This window comes from Dendrobates tinctorius, unplaced genomic scaffold (genome assembly GCF_039654945.1).
Source record: "Dendrobates tinctorius isolate UK_male_01 unplaced genomic scaffold, ASM3965494v1 ptg000163l, whole genome shotgun sequence".
Lineage (NCBI taxonomy): Eukaryota > Metazoa > Chordata > Amphibia > Anura > Dendrobatidae > Dendrobates > Dendrobates tinctorius.
The window spans coordinates 889,108-905,286 of NW_027361830.1; the positions used below are offsets into that span (position 1 = coordinate 889,108).

The 16,179-nt window shown below is 42.3% G+C and overlaps 1 protein-coding gene across 1 annotated transcript in view; it reads left to right on the forward strand.

The window, feature by feature from the left end:
* Positions 1–16,179, forward strand: part of DUSP22 (dual specificity phosphatase 22) — an 82,466-nt gene that overhangs the window by 20,537 nt on the left and 45,750 nt on the right. Inside the window, exons 2-3 of the mRNA XM_073550135.1 lie at positions 8,702–8,735; positions 15,259–15,341. Of these exons, the coding sequence (XP_073406236.1) occupies positions 8,702–8,735; positions 15,259–15,341 (117 nt within the window). The remainder of the gene's footprint in view (positions 1–8,701; positions 8,736–15,258; positions 15,342–16,179) is intronic.

Consider the following 16,179-nt stretch of genomic DNA (forward strand, 5'->3'; position numbering starts at 1 on the left):
TCTTTATATAGTGTCCGCTGATGATTTGCATTCATAATCTTTAATCTAATACGTGAAATGTAATCTGATGAAGGGTAAAAAGAGGACTGCGTGATGTTTGACTTCAGTCTGTTTGCAGACTGTCTTGTGTAGTGTTTCTCACTACAAGCTGAATTATGAATATTGCTCCGGACTATGATACAGGCGTAATCTCTGGTCTAGTATAAGTAAAATAACTACAGCCTTGCCAAATATTTCTTATCTCTTCCAATTCTCGAGTGTAGACTTCTACATAAGCCTTGCTCTCATTCTTTTATGCTTGTGTGTAACTTTTTGTTCTACTGCTTTTATGTGATGTTTTAGAATTTCGTAATGAAAACTGACTGGCCTACTTTTGGTTTTCTGTATGATTCCATATAACTGTGAGAGTGGGGTCTTGGTTTTCAGGATATTTTCAATTATGAGGCTAGTTTCACACTTGCTTTTTTTTGCAGCGCGTTTTTCCCGCAAAAAAACGCATTGAAAAAACGCATACATAAGCATACAACTGCTGCGTTTTTTTCAAGCATTTTTATGAGCATGCATGAAAACAACGCAGCGTTTTTATGCGTTTGTATGCGTTTTTAGCGCGTTTTTACCGCGTTTGCGTTTTTTTCCAACATTTTTAGGTGGCCCCTCACACTACCCAAACCATGACTTTACTAACCCTAACCCTGACCCTAACCCTAACCCTGACCCTAACCCTAACCCTAACCCTTAACCAAATCATACTTAACCCTAACCCAAACCCTAAACCCTAACTAACCCTAACCCTAACCCTGACCCTAACCCTAACCCTAACCCTGACCCTAACCCTTAACAAAACCATACTTAACCCTAACCCTGACCCTAACCCTAACCCTAACCCTGACCCTAACCCTTAACCAAACCATACTTAACCCTAATCCTGACCCTAACCCTGACCCTAACCCTAACCCTAACCCTGACCCTAACCCTTAACAAAACCATACTTAACCCTAATCCTGACCCTAACCCTGACCCTAATCCTTAACAAAACCATACTTAACCCTAACCCTGACCCTAACCCTGACCCTAACCCTAACCCTAATCCTGACCCTAACCCTAACCCTAACCCTGACCCTAACCCTTAACAAAACCATACTTAACCCTAATCCTGACCCTAACCCTGACCCTAATCCTTAACAAAACCATACTTAACCCTAATCCTGACCCTAACCCTGACCCTAACCCTAACCCTGACCCTAACCCTAACCCTAACCCTGACCCTAACCCTTAACAAAACCATACTTAACCCTAATCCTGACCCTAACCATGACCCTAATCCTTAACAAAACCATACTTAACCCTAACCCTGACCCTAACCCTGACCCTGACCATAACCCTAACCCTAAACCCCCTTAACTAACCCTAACTCTAACCCAAACCCCTAAATTCCATGGTTTAAAAAAAAAAACGCATATGCAAAAAAACGCATACATGAGCATGCCAGTGCGCACATATGCGCATCCATAGGCTATAATGGCCATTTTTAGCGCAAAACGTGCGCATATGTGCGCATGCGCTTTTTTGCAGGGCCAAAAAATGCAACATGCTGCGTCTGGAAAATCCCAACGCACACCCCAAAAAAACGCAGCGCATGAAAATCGCATACATGCGCTTACCAGCGCGCAGGTATGCGCACCCATGTTAAATATAGGGGAAAAAACGCATGCGCAGGTGTGCGTTTTTTTCCAGCGCTAAAAAACGCAAATGTGAAACCAGCCTTAGACTTGCAGGGAACTATGACTTGACAACAAGCATAAATCTTTGTACATTTTCACTATTCAGCACTTCTATATGCGAATGCACAAAGTATTAAGTGCGTTTTCCCACAACTAAATATTTAATTTCTCTGTTGGATCACACAAACGATTTTTCAAAGGAAATCTTAAAAAAATGCACCTGTATCTACATATACTGGGTCATTATAAATTACCCTTCCAGTTTATTAAATGTGTCCACCACCAGTGGCTGCATATGCCTAGTCCTACCTACTGGATCGGTACTACGCAACCTTTCTTACCATAAGGCCGGGTTCACACTAGAGAGGAATACAGACGAGTGAGAGGCGTTAAAAGCACGCATTACACACGGACCAATGATTCTCTATGGGGCAGCTCCCAACAGCTGTATATTTCTCGTCCGTATTCTACGGTCCATGCCAATTGCAGCATGCATGCATGATATCTGCGGCCAGATATCTGGGACCAACGTGATGCCCATTATGCCAACCGGGCAAGAAAGGAGGCGTCATGGAGGCGCATATGTCGCCAGATGTTCCACGATTTTGCTGATAGGCCACGTGAGGAGCAGCAGCAACTGAGTAAGTACAACCCAAAAACTGTTCAAAATTACCTCACATCAAAAAAGGCATTTAGAATCAGCTCCCCCCCCCCCTTCCTGTGCTTGGACTTTTTGCCTCATGAGGCGGGTAGATTTTGATGTGACCCATGGTTTTACACTGCCATAATTTGGCCCAGGCCACAAGCTCCTCATCCTCCTAGCCAACCAAGTTATTAAGTGTAGTTACTTGATACCTGAACTATTGTGCCCCTGTGTATCTGGCCTGGATGCCCCAATTATATATGCCACCTTGGGTAGAAAGCACACCCTAGAAGGCCACATGCCTAGGCTACTGGTAGCAAATTTGACCTAGCAAATATGTGAAATTGAGAATATTTCCTGTCACATTGCAGTGGAAGATGTGACGAGACGCTGGTGCAGCATCCGTGACCAATAAAGGCGAGAACATCAGCAACGGGCCAGGAGTGGTGATGCGGGCCACACAAAGCGAAAATATATTTATTATGATCGCCTCTCTTTCCTCGCTCCTATTCTGGATCAGAGACCGTAAGTAGATACCTCACACCACATTACACAGATACTTTACAGGGCCAAAAAATTGATTTATATTTGGCTCTGTTCTTTTTCATAACAGAACTCAGTCCAATCTTACGGAGAGCGGAACTGGCTCAGATATCGATCCCATCATAGATCCTGGGTCTGTAGGGGATGAGGTGGCTGGCCCATCTTCTCCCCCTCCAAGAAGCATGGGTGAAGATTCCTCTCAGGAAAACCCAGTGCCTGCATCACAAACCCCACCACCAGGGCCACATCCACAAGCAGGACCGTCTGCTGCTGCACCATCAGCCATACAGGAGGAGCAGGGCAACATCAGCAGCAGCCCAACTGCCCAGATCCGGGGCTCAACACAGCCTGCTGGACCATCCCGGCGAGGAAGAAGAAGGCGCCATATCCCTGCCCAAGATACCTGTACCAATGTTGACACAGGGGTACTGAACTATCTGGCTAGAGTCAATAATGATGATGGCGAGGAGGCATACTCACGCAGCCTGGCCCTTAATCTTCGTTCCCTTTCCCGTGAGGTGAGGCTACGTATTCGAGGATGTTTTCAGATCCTGCTTGATGCAAGCACACACCCCAATACTCCATATGAGTTATTTGAATATCTGGAGTGGTGGCAGCTTTCACCCAGAAATCTGATGCGCCTTAGACACCCCACACACATGCTGCTCAAGCAGGCTCTGAGGATCCTCAAATACGTGGGCCTACACCTCACCCCCTTCCTCCCCCTACCCAACCTTTCCAACAGCAGCCACATATGTCTGGCTCTAGCCAACCTCACCAATATGACCACTTGTTCCCACCCAGTGTTGAAGGCTGGTCCCAACCTGGTTGGGGACGACATGGCTATTTTGGTGTGTATGAGACACGGGCCTACCAGCCCCAACAAGAGGCCCCTCTCCAGTATCACTCTGGCCACACAGGGCGATGGCCAAGTTGGGAAAAGTAGCCAGCACCAAACACAGGCTGGTCTTCCGCTTACTCCTCCCCCCGACCTACCAAAATTTATAATGTTGCCATTTTGGTATTACCTAATGGTTTTCTAACCAGAAAACCATTTTGTTTTGTATGTCAGAAAATGTATTTGTACCCATTGTTCACATCTGCACAAAGGCCAATTTGGCCCATTGCCACATTTATCATATGGCAATAATATGTTTTTCTTTAAAAAAAAAAAAAAAAGGCAAAAGTAAACATTTGTCTGCTACATTTTACGTCTCTGTCTCAATTCTAAAAAAAAGGTGTCAGCATACTAACATACGCTTACCAATGCAATTAAACAGTCATAGAATCGTAAGGGGATTAAATATATATATTTAGACAGACCTAAACCAAAAAATTATAACATAGACACAGCATGCTCTTGCCAAGAAGTTTCCCCCTCAGGTGACATAAAGTAATTTGTGAAAATATCACACACTTTGAGCCCAGAGAGTGGTCTACGTTGAGGGTTGATAGGTGGTCTCGCCCTACGCACATTGTGTCCGACCCACGCACAACACCAGCAGAGGAGGAACGATCATGTATCCTGGTGAAGTTATGAAGAACCACACAGGCTTTAATATCTTCATTAACATTTTGTTCACTCAGCTGAATGGCAGACTGGAGTACCTGCCATTTGGCACAAAGAATGCCAAAGGAACACTCCACCAGTCGCCGAGCACGTGATGGACGCAAGTTAAAAATTCTGCGCCGGTGGTCCAGGTTACGCCGGGGATTTGGCCTCATGACTTTGCGCGTTAACTGAAACGCCTCATCTGCCACAAGGACATAAGGGACTGATTCTTGAGTGGAGCCTGGTAGCTGGCGTGGTGGTGGTAGAGCCAACTGGTTGGTGCGTAGCCGCCGACCCATAATAGAAGTATTGAAGACTCTAGAGTCTCCCGTCCTTCCATAGGCCCCAGTGTCAACAATTATAAACTTGTATTGAGGGTCGGCCAGAGCCAACAATACAACAGAAAAGTATTGTTTATTATTGAAGAATTGGGAGCCAGAGTTCGGCGGCTTACGCACCTGGATATGTTTGTATTGGGGCCCTTGATGGCAATTAGGAAACTGGCATTCCGCCTCAAAGTCCCTTGATATCCTCAACCAGTCTTCCATCCTGGGCTCGGGCATGACGAGTTGATGTAGTCTTGACCATATTTCACTACATGTCGACCTGACTATGCCAGAAATGGTAAATCTTCCAATGAGAAACTCATGGTGGAGGGCGGCATAAGACAGGCCAGTGGACAGGAAGCTGAAGAACAACAGAAATGGAACATTTTAGAATGCACAAATTAACAAAAGACCAGGTACATACATACCAAACTTGTTAGTGATTCAGATCTACTAACACACATATATTTGGTCGCACAATGACTAAGTGATATTCAGTACATATTACACATAACATTCTGTAAGTTTAAACATATGTAGAATAAGATGAGGGCATTAAACTTAGTCCAAGAAGCAAAAAATACATACTTTGGGCAACACATCATGAACATAGAGAATGTGGTTGTGTAGTACATACCGTAATGTGAGTAGAAGTCGCTCCTCTGCCGATATAGCTTTGCGCATCCTTGTGTCCTGAAAGGTTATCCCAGGGCGCACTGTCTCCAAGAGTAGATCAAATGTTGAAAGGCTCATGCGACAGTATTGGTAAAATTTTTCCGGATGCTCCCGCAGAGAATAGAGGCGGTGAAAATGACCTCTTGTGAGTCGTTGCCTCAAAAGTGGATGGACCCACATGCGTCTCCTCCTCCGCGGATCCACTATCACTGGGTATGGTTGACCAAAGCGGCGTGACAAAAGCCAGTTGAAGAGAACCTGCTCAGTTGTGTTGAAACTCAGACTGTCTGCCATGCTGCACATACAACAACAACACACCTAGTCAAGGCAAGGTCACAAATGGACAGAATGGAGGCAGCCACCTGTTTCTGAGCCAATAAATAGGGTGCAGGCTAATGATTTAAACAGTTTGCAGGCCTCAAAACCGTTAAATGTCCATTTTGCAAGCCTGCGAGAAAATCTCGCCATACGGATTACATACGAATGCTGACATGCGCAAAATACACGACCACACCTTGCTTACGGATGACATATGGAGCACTATTTAGGGGTCAGTCATCCGTATTACGCATGTAAAATACGGACCGTACTTTGCGTCGGTTAGTGTGACCCCGGCCTAAGAGCCACATTCAAGTCTGAGCCATATGCAACGCACCCTCCCTCCATTGTTAGTGTCACACAGAAGCTCCCATTACTGGTATAATGACAGCCAAAGCACCCCCACAGAAAACACCTTGTGCAGCCCTTCCTTTTAGGCAGTATACTTACATCCGGGGGTTCCCACTCTACCCCGTTCAAAATTCTCGCATGAAGCACTCGCCATACTATCACATCCTGCTGTAACATCCCTCTAAATTATAGTATCATCCTATCTTCCCCCACCGACCCCACCATTATATGTGCGTCAAAGCATCCCAAGCTGCAGGTTGGGGACCCCTGTACTGGACCCTATTCTATATTGGAAAAAAATTAAAGACAGAAACATAATGATTAAATACCCTGCACTAAACAAATAAATAGCATAGTGCATGAAAATAATGTACGGTATTTAGTTAACATGTTTTTTGATCAAAAAAATGTTAAAACCATCCCACCACTCCATGGTGACCGTAATTGGGACAGTCCTAACTCTAATAGTGAAAACTTTACCATTTGTCAAGTGACATGCATGTGGATAAGGACTCAGAGGGACTGAGCCCAACTAAGTTTTTTTCTGTTTAGTGGCTAGTATGAACGTGCACTTTCATGCGGTATGCACACCAGTTTATACATTTCAGTTTTTTTCCTATTCTATATGGGCAGCAAAGTGATTTCTGCGGTTGTGAAGGCCTTCCAGAAAAGTCAGGCACTAGAACTGGCTACGTCTCATCGGCATTGTTCACATATAAAGGGAAATTTGAAATGAGATTCGTGTTTCCCAAATGGGCAGTTTTAAAGTTGGTGCAAATTGAATCACAGAACCCGGTCCATCAGCGCGGTCTGTAAGGCCTGTTTCATATTTCCGTTTTTTGACGTCAGTCAAAATCCGCCAGTTTTAGAAAAAAACGGATCCGCTCCTTTTTTGGCAGATCCGTTTTTTCCCCCCATAGACTTGCATTAGCGGCGGATTTTGACTGATGGTCGTCCGTCACATCCGTTTTTTGACGGATCCGTTAGAATTGTAGCGTCTCCCGGGAGGAGACGGACGATTCAATGTTTGTTTTTTTTAGCGACGGACCGCTATTTTCTATTGCGCATGCCCTGCCGATTTCCTCTGCCAAGCATGTTAACCCTGAATAGTGTTCTGTAAACGCCATGGAAATAAAAATCCCTCTCCCCCTCTCCTTTTCCAGACCACAGTTGCTTTAAATTTCATCCACTTCCCCGCTACAGCAGATCCATATAAAAAACAGATCCAGTGGCATCCATTTGGCCCATGACTGAAACGGATCCGTTTTTTAACACTCTGGCGGATTTCAACTGACATAAAAAGACGGAAATGTGAAACAGGCCTAATCTGTGTCTGCTGACTGGGAGCCCTGAGAGCCGCCTTTTATGTCCCGGCATCCATGGCTCTTCTTTTGCTCCATTAATCAGGTGTAGTGGCATTGTTCTGGTATAACTGAAATCAAAAGAAGAGTTGTGCATGCTGTCAGGTAATAGGCGGTTCTCAGGGCTTCTGTCCATCCAGCAGAAATTATTAACATGGCCGATGAATTGGGTGCTTCGAAGTAATTCGCACCCACTCTACGTGCAGCATGAGTTGGACATCGGCTGCTTTATTGCAGCAGTTTAAACGCTGTGGAGTTTTAGATGTAACGTACTTTGAAATATCGGCCAGGGATTATTGGTCTTGGATGACTAGTCCAAGGCAGGTTCCCAGTGCCTTCTCCGCTCCTCACTCATCTTGATTAATCGGGATAGATCCATCCATCTAGTGGAGGAGACTCTGCCATGGACTGGCATCTTGGATTTGTCTTCTGAGACAACAGTTTGTGGCCGGCTTTTCAAAGTTGTCTCTCATAATAAAACATACTGTGTCTGATTCAGCACAAATCTGATCTCTGCTTCCTCTGAAGGATAATAATATAATAATAATAATCTTTATTTAATAATCTTTATTTTTTTTTTTAATAATCTTTATTTTTATATAGCGCTAACATATTCCGCAGCGCTTTACAGTTTGCATACATTCTCATCACTGTCCCCGATGAGGCTCACAATCTAAATTCCCTATCAGTATGTCTTTGGAGTGTGGGAGGAAACCGGAGTACCCGGAGGAAACCCACGCAAACACGGGGAGAACATACAAACTCCTTGCAGATGTTGTCCTTGGTGGGATTCGAACCCAGGACCCCAGCGCTGCAAGGCTGCAGCGCTAACCACTGAGCCACCGTGCTGCCCAGGTAGGGAGGAAGGATATTGTGATCCAGCGAGATATGAAATTTTTACTTGTATGATCCATTTATATGGGGGCATGGTGGCTCAAGGACAACATTTGCAAGAAGTTTGTATGTTCTCCCCATGTTTGCGTGGGTTTGCTCCGGGTTCTCCGGTTTTCTCCCACATTCCAAAGACATAATGATAGGGAATTTAGATTGTGAACCCCATCAGGGACAGTGATGACATCTGTAAAGTGCTGTGGAATTAATAGCGCTATATAAATGAGTAAAATAAATATTGCATCTTATTTTCTTATATATCAAGTCATGTAATTTTTTTTCCTTGGTGTATTGGATTAATTTGCTTTTATTCTCTACAGATTCTTCCTGGGTTATTCATTGGTAATTTTAAAGGTATGTAAACATTTATTATCTATTATCGTGTGTAATGTGTATATATATACGTTCCTAAATATTATAGAGGACCTCGCTCCAGTTTTTTATCTAAGGCCAAGTTCACACTAGGCGTTTTTGCTGCATTTTTTCTTTTTTTTTATACTAATTTTTAGCTGCATTTACAGTACCAGCAAAGCCTATGCGATTTCAGAAATCTCATGCACACACATTGATTTTGTTTGTCTTCAGTATTTTGTGCTTTGCATGATTTTTGGGACGTAGAACATGTCACTTCTTTCAGCGTTTTATCAACATTTTTTGAAAGTAACGGGTGATGAAAAAGATGTGACAAAATGAAAAAAAGCAAGTACAGCAGTATATTAAACCCATTTATTTTTGTGATTTTTTTTTTTTTTTAATTTTTTTTTTCAGGTTTACCATCTTGTCATGGTCTCCTGAGATGGCAGTTTGGATTAGCATAGTTGAATTAAATTAGTGATGAGTACAATGTAAACATTGGCCTACAAACATGTGAGGTTGAGCAATGCCTGTGGCTGACCAAGGTGTGAGATTGCACAATGCTTGAGCAACTTAATGACAGACTAAAGTGTGAAAGTTAAACAGTGTCCTACAAACTCAATGCACTGCCAGGGGCTTCTGTGGAGGAAGCAAAGTTGAACTTTGGGATCCTGAAAACTGCCCCAAAAACCGCACCAAAACATGTGTTTTGACTGCTTCTTTTCTGCCAAGAGTCCAGGTTTTGCTGCAGAAAAAAACGCCTATTGTGAACAGCGTAATAGTCTAGAAATCCAGAGCGTAGTTCAGATAAACAAGTGTTTTGTTTTTTTTATTGCAGCACTGGAGTGGTGCTACTAACGTAAGACCCACCCTGCACCTGATATTATACTTACCACCTGGTGTCTTCAGGTCTTCCCAGCGCCACTCCGGTCCTGCTTCGCCATCTTGTGACCGTAGCTTCTGACTGACCGAAAGTCAGAGGAAATGGTCACAAGCTGAACCATTTTCTCATACACTTGCATTGAAAAGTGACCTCTTGCTCGCGCCTGCAACTGCTGGAGACCAGACGGAGTGGCGCCGGTAACCACTGAAGACAGCGGGTGGTAAGTATAAGACGAAGTGCAGGGATCTTGCATTAGTATCACCACTCCAGCTCTGCAACAAAAAATAAATATATGTCTGGTCCACTGGGCGGGGCTTATTCAACTGCTCCCCCCTCCCTGTCTTGCTCTACACAAGAAGAAATGCGTAGCGCAAGACAGGGAGGTGACGGAGAAGGTGAATAAGCCCCACCCAGCGGACCGGACAGCGGCAGTTTACATACATCTGAACCGATATAAAAAAGGTATTTATGCATGAAAGGTGCGGGGTCAGGGGGAAGCAAAAGTACTAAGGGAATCCTTATGTGACACACAATTGAATGATATCATTATATGATATCTCAAAAAAGAGGTGACAGATTCCCTTTAATGGTTTTTTTTTTAACAGTTTATAAAGGGACTACTTACATATTGTATGTAATAAACAGGTAAGTTATCTTACATTTTTGAGGCTTATCATATTAGAACGAAATGTAAGTTCCATTTTGGGGAGTCGCTCTGTGCAGAGATAAGGGTGTTAACATGTGATCTAATACTCTATTTAACGGAATCAGGTTTTTTTTTTTAATGATTTTTGCCAGGCAGATGTTTTCACGCCTTATGTAATGTTACCAATATACCCACTAAATTCTCTTTCTATGAGTCATGATGAGCCAAGTATTGCTCAGGCGACTAACGGCTGAGCATAGGCAGAGGTGCTGTGCCCTTGGCTGTTACTTTATAAAGTGCCACTTGTTGATTTCTTAATTATTACAGTATGTAAGGCAAATTTTAGGTGTAACAAGAAGCATTGCTGAAAAGTGCAAGACTTGGCTGTTCTCTTATTCCTTTACATTTGTTTTATTATTGTAGGCAATTAAATATTAACTATTCATTTTCCACAATAGTCATATGAAGGGGTGGGAAAGCTATGGTGTCAACATTAGGTGCTTATTCAGATTTTCCTACTTAGGCCGGGGTCACACTAGCGATTAAAACGGACGAATGCAATGCGATAAAAAATCGCATTGCATTCGTCCCAATGTTAATCTATGGGGCAGCTCACATCATGCGATTTTCGATCGGATCCGATCCTCAGACCGAGACAATCGCAGCATGCTGCGATTGTCACCGATTTTCGGATCGGATTCGACAATGCAAGTCTATGGGGGCGTGAAAAAATTGGATTGCAAACGGACCCGATGTGTGAGTTGCGATAAAATCGCACCAAAAGCCGGCATTTTTTTTTCTAAAATACAGTAACATCACAGTGTCCGGTTAAATAAAGAAACAAATTAATAGATCTAGACACATAATAAATATATATATATATATATATATATATATATATATATATATATATATATATATTTTATACATGTCATAGAGACACATTTATATATATATATTTCTAATTCATACAGTTCTTAATTGCGGAATAGCCGCTGAAACATTTGCCGGCTTTTGTATAACTCTCCTGCCCGACATGAAATGACACATGGTTTACATATAGTTAACCATTTCATTTCATGGGTTTTTTTTTTATGTCTATCACTATTAATTATATGAGAGCTTGTGGGTAAAATTTTGGAGTTGTAGGGGTTCATTTAAGGGGTTAATTCGTTGTATTAAATTGCAGGGACTCCCGCTGATGTCACTGAGGCTGCAGGGAGTCCAGGCAATTTAATACAACAAATTAACCCCTTAAATGAACCCCTACAACTCCAAAATTTTACCCACAAGCCCTCATATAATTAATAGTGATAGACATAAAAAAAAAACATGAAATGGTTAACTATATGTAAACCATGTGTCATTTCATGTCGGGCAGGAGAATGTTATACAAAAGCCGGCAAATGTTTCAGCGGCTATTCTGCAATTAAGAACTGTATGAATTACAAATATACACTCTCTGGCCACTTTATTAGGTACACCTGTCCAACTGTGTGTTAAGACTTAATTTCTAATCAGCCAATCACATGGCGGCAACTCAGTGCATTTAGGCATGTAGACATGGTCAAGACAATCTCCTGCAGTTCAAACCGAGCATCAGTATGGGGAAGAAAGGTGATTTGAGTGCCTTTGAACGTGGCATGATTGTTGGTGCCAGAAGGGCTGGTCTGAGAATTTCAGAAACTGCTGATCTACTGGGATTTTCACGCACAACCATCTCTAGGGTTTACAGAGAATGGTCCGAAAAAGAAAAAAAATCCAGTGAGCGGCAGTTCTGTGGCCATGTTGATGCCAGAGGTCAGAGGAGAATGGGCAGACTGGTTCGAGCTGATAGAAAGGCAACAGTGACTCAAATTGCCACCCGTTACAACCAAGGTAGGCAGAAGAGCATCTCTGAACGCACAGTGCGTCGAACTTTGAGGCAGATGGGCTACAGCAGCAGAAGACCACACTGGGTACCACTCCTCTCAGCTAAGAACAGGAAACTGAGGCTACAATTTGCACAAGCTCATCGAAATTGGACAGTAGAAGATTGGAAAAACGTTGCCTGGTCTGATGAGTCTCGATTTCTGCTGCGACATTCGGATGGTAGGGTCAGAATTTGGCGTAAACAACATGAAAGCATGGATCCATCCTGCCTTGTATCAACGGTTCAGGCTGGTGGTGGTGGTGTCATGGTGTGGGGAATTTTTTCTGGGCACTCTTTGGGCCCCTTGGTACCAATTGAGCATCGTTGCAACGCCACAGCCTACCTGAGTATTGTTGCTGACCATGTCCATCCCTTTATGACCACAATGTACCCAACATCTGATGGCTACTTTCAGCAGGATAATGCGCCATGTCATAAAGCTCGAATCATCTCAGATTGGTTTCTTGAACATGACAATGAGTTTACTGTACTCAAATGGCCTCCTCAGTCACCAGATCTCAATCCAATAGAGCATCTTTGGGATGTGGTGGAACGGGAGATTCGCATCAGGGATGTGCAGCCGACAAATCTGCGCCAACTGTGTGATGCCATCATGTCAATATGGTCCAAAATCTCTGAGGAATGCTTCCAGCACCTTGTTGAATCTCTGCCACGAAGAATTGAGGCAGTTCTGAAGGCAAAAGGGGGTCCAACCCCTTACTAGCATGGTGTACCTAATAAAGTGGCCAGTGAGTGTATATATAAATGTGTCTCTATGACATGTATAAAATATATATATATGTTTATTTAATGTGTCTAGATCTATTAATTCGTTTGTGTGGGGAAACCTGTCATTGGGCTCCATTATATGTCCATTTTGCTTTCCTGCGAGAAAATCTCGCCAGACTGATGTCAAAAGGATCCTTACATGCGATTAAAATCGCATCAATGAAGAAAAATCGCATCAAAAACGGATCAATGGTTAAGATACCCTTGTGCGATTTCGGACCGTTAAAATCGGGCCGTTTTTTTAATCGTTGTGTGTGACTCCAGCCTTAGCGGGAATAAGTCATCAGTATTTTGATACCCTTGATACCCCATCTGAGAGCAGCATGATGTAGGGACAGAGACCCTGATAATTGGTTCCTGCCATTTGTCATTTTTATAAAGTCACTGTACTATCTGCTGCAGATTTAGCAGTGCTCTGAATGCTGAGCTCTGTATACCCCCGCCTACACCACTTATTGGCAGCTATTTGTGTAAACTGTGCATAGGCAGAAAGCTGTCAATCAGAGTGGTGGGGCAGTGTTATACAGAGATCATGAATATGGAGGACTACATAACAGCAAGTTTACTAGTTCTCTAGTGATAATCTGTTAATTATAGTAGTGATTTTACCAAAACTACACTAAGCAGCCCAATAAGCAACACATCGTGAATGGAGGCAATGTACTATACTAAAAACAAATACCAGAAAGACACATTTCAATGCAGAAAGATGACAATTGGTGTCTCCTCATTCTTTGCAGGCCGTAAAAATCCTTTGGATTGTCGCATGCTGTAATGGCCTGATCTATGTAATTTTCTTAATACATTTAAACAGGTCCACATTGGAATATTTGTGGTCTGACATTCCTTTTGTTTGCTTTGCTTTATATTCCTAATATAGTATTGTCTTTTTTGCCTGCCAAAAGACCAGCTATACTCCATCCGTGAAGACAGACTAGGATGCAGTACTAGTTAGCAGACCTGTTCCTCTTGTAGCGAGCCCAGGAGTGTAATGTCAATTTAGTCGTTAATTCCTCCTATCATCTGGCAATTAAAGCCTGTCCATGCAACTGGAAGAGTCATCTTCCCATATACATTTTCTACTGTTACGAGTAACCTCTCATTAGACATTATGTAAGGCTCCTGCTATATAACTAGCATTGCGTAGATTAGACTTCTTTGCTCTGTGTGCTATAACGGCAGCAGAGCTATGTTGTTAATCTCCCTAATGGATACCATTTCTGACCCTGAGCACTGACGTTACTGCTCTAATAATAATTATTTGTATGATGTTCTCTCTGCTTGGTTTAGGAAAACTATAGGAACTCCAACAATGGGGTACTATTATGTTGTCAATATATGTAAATATGTTACGTGATTATTTGGGAGACAGCGGTTTCACCCCACTCCACCATAAGCATGCCATCACAACCCTGGAATAAGGAATCGGTGATGTTAAAATACAGTATTAATTTTTCTACATATAATGTCGAAAAATTAATACTGTCCACTGCTTTATCATTGTTGACCTATCTTTAGGATAAGTCATCAATGTCTGATCGGTCGGGGTCCAACACCTGGGACCTCTGCCGTTCAGCTGTTTTTGGTGTATATGCCGAATATACAAGCATCACCATAAGACTAATGCTTATAGCCACTTTGGTCACATGCTTATAAGGCTTTCATCTTGTCCTGCAGTGATGACATAGCATTCTGTATATTGTATATGTTAACATCACCATGGAGGCTAGTAGTTGGCTACTGAGGTCACATGAATATATAGCATAGCATCTTAATCACCAGTGATGACGCAACATGCTGTATATGTAAGCATCACTAAGGAGGCTAGTAGTTGGCTACTGAGGTCACAAGAATGTACAGAATATCCTCTTGATCACCATTGATGACCTAGCATGCCATATATGTAAGCATCACTAAGGAGGCTAGTAGTTGGCTACTAAGGTCACATGAATCTATGGCATCTCATTGAGTCAGCCAAGTATACAAAGGCAATCATTGCATTACAACCTCTTTTAGCTATACGGATTGTACAATCTTATGTAAGTGTTACTTCCAATTTTATCAAAATTTGAGTGCCAGTTGCAATCCGTATATAAAAAATCCTGGGCAGAATGCTATCCAACTATTTAACCAGAGATGGCTCTTTTGGGCTAACTAGGTCACTTCTGTATTCAGAGTCCAAATTTTAGAATATCTTGCTAGATTTTTAGACCTCCAGCAATGATTTTGATATGAAAAATGTTTAATGTTTTTCTTTTGGCTGACAGTTATTTTTCTCTGTCCCTTCTTTCAGATGCTCGAGATATTGAACAGCTACAGAAGAATAACATTAGTCACATTTTGTCTATACATGACAGTGCCAGGCCTATGTTAGAGGTAAGCAGAACTGTCTTCCTTTTCATCATTACTCTCAGTTTGATTTATGACCTATTTGCACACACCCTTCTCAATAACATTGACTTACAGACAAGGGTAACTTGAAAATCCTATCCTTTTCTGCAGTGATCTCTCAAGGATATGTATAATATTAAAAAAAAAAAAACTAAAGGTATGAATTGGGATATAAACTGGTGTGCATGCAGCGTGTAAGCGTATGTTCACACTAGCCACTGAACAGAAAAACCTAAGACCGAAACATAATGATTAAATACCCTACAGTAAATAAATAGCAGAGGGCATAAAAATAATATATGGTATTTACTGTTTATACTCTAGTATAAGCTGACCCGAGGCCCCTAATTTTGCCACAAAAAACTGGGAAAACTTATTGACTCGAGTATAAGCCGAGGGTGGGAAAGCAGCAGCAACTGGTAAATTAAAAAATAAAAATACATACCAATAAAAGTAAAATTAATTGAGACATCAGTAGGTTAAATGTTTTTAATATCCATATTGAATCATGCTCCATGCAGTTCATGATGGCCCCATAAGATGCTCCATACAAAATACACCCTATATAATGCTGCACATAGGATAATGGTGGCCCTATAAGATGCTCCATACAGAATACACCCCATATAATGCTGCACATAGGATAATGATGACCCCATTAGATTCTCCATAAAAAATATGCCCCATATAATGCTGCACAAAGGATAATGGTGGCCCTGTCAGATGCTCCATACAAAATATGCCCCATATAATGCTGCACATAGGATAATGGTGGCCCCATAAGATGCTCCATAGATAAATATGCCCCATATAATGCTGCACA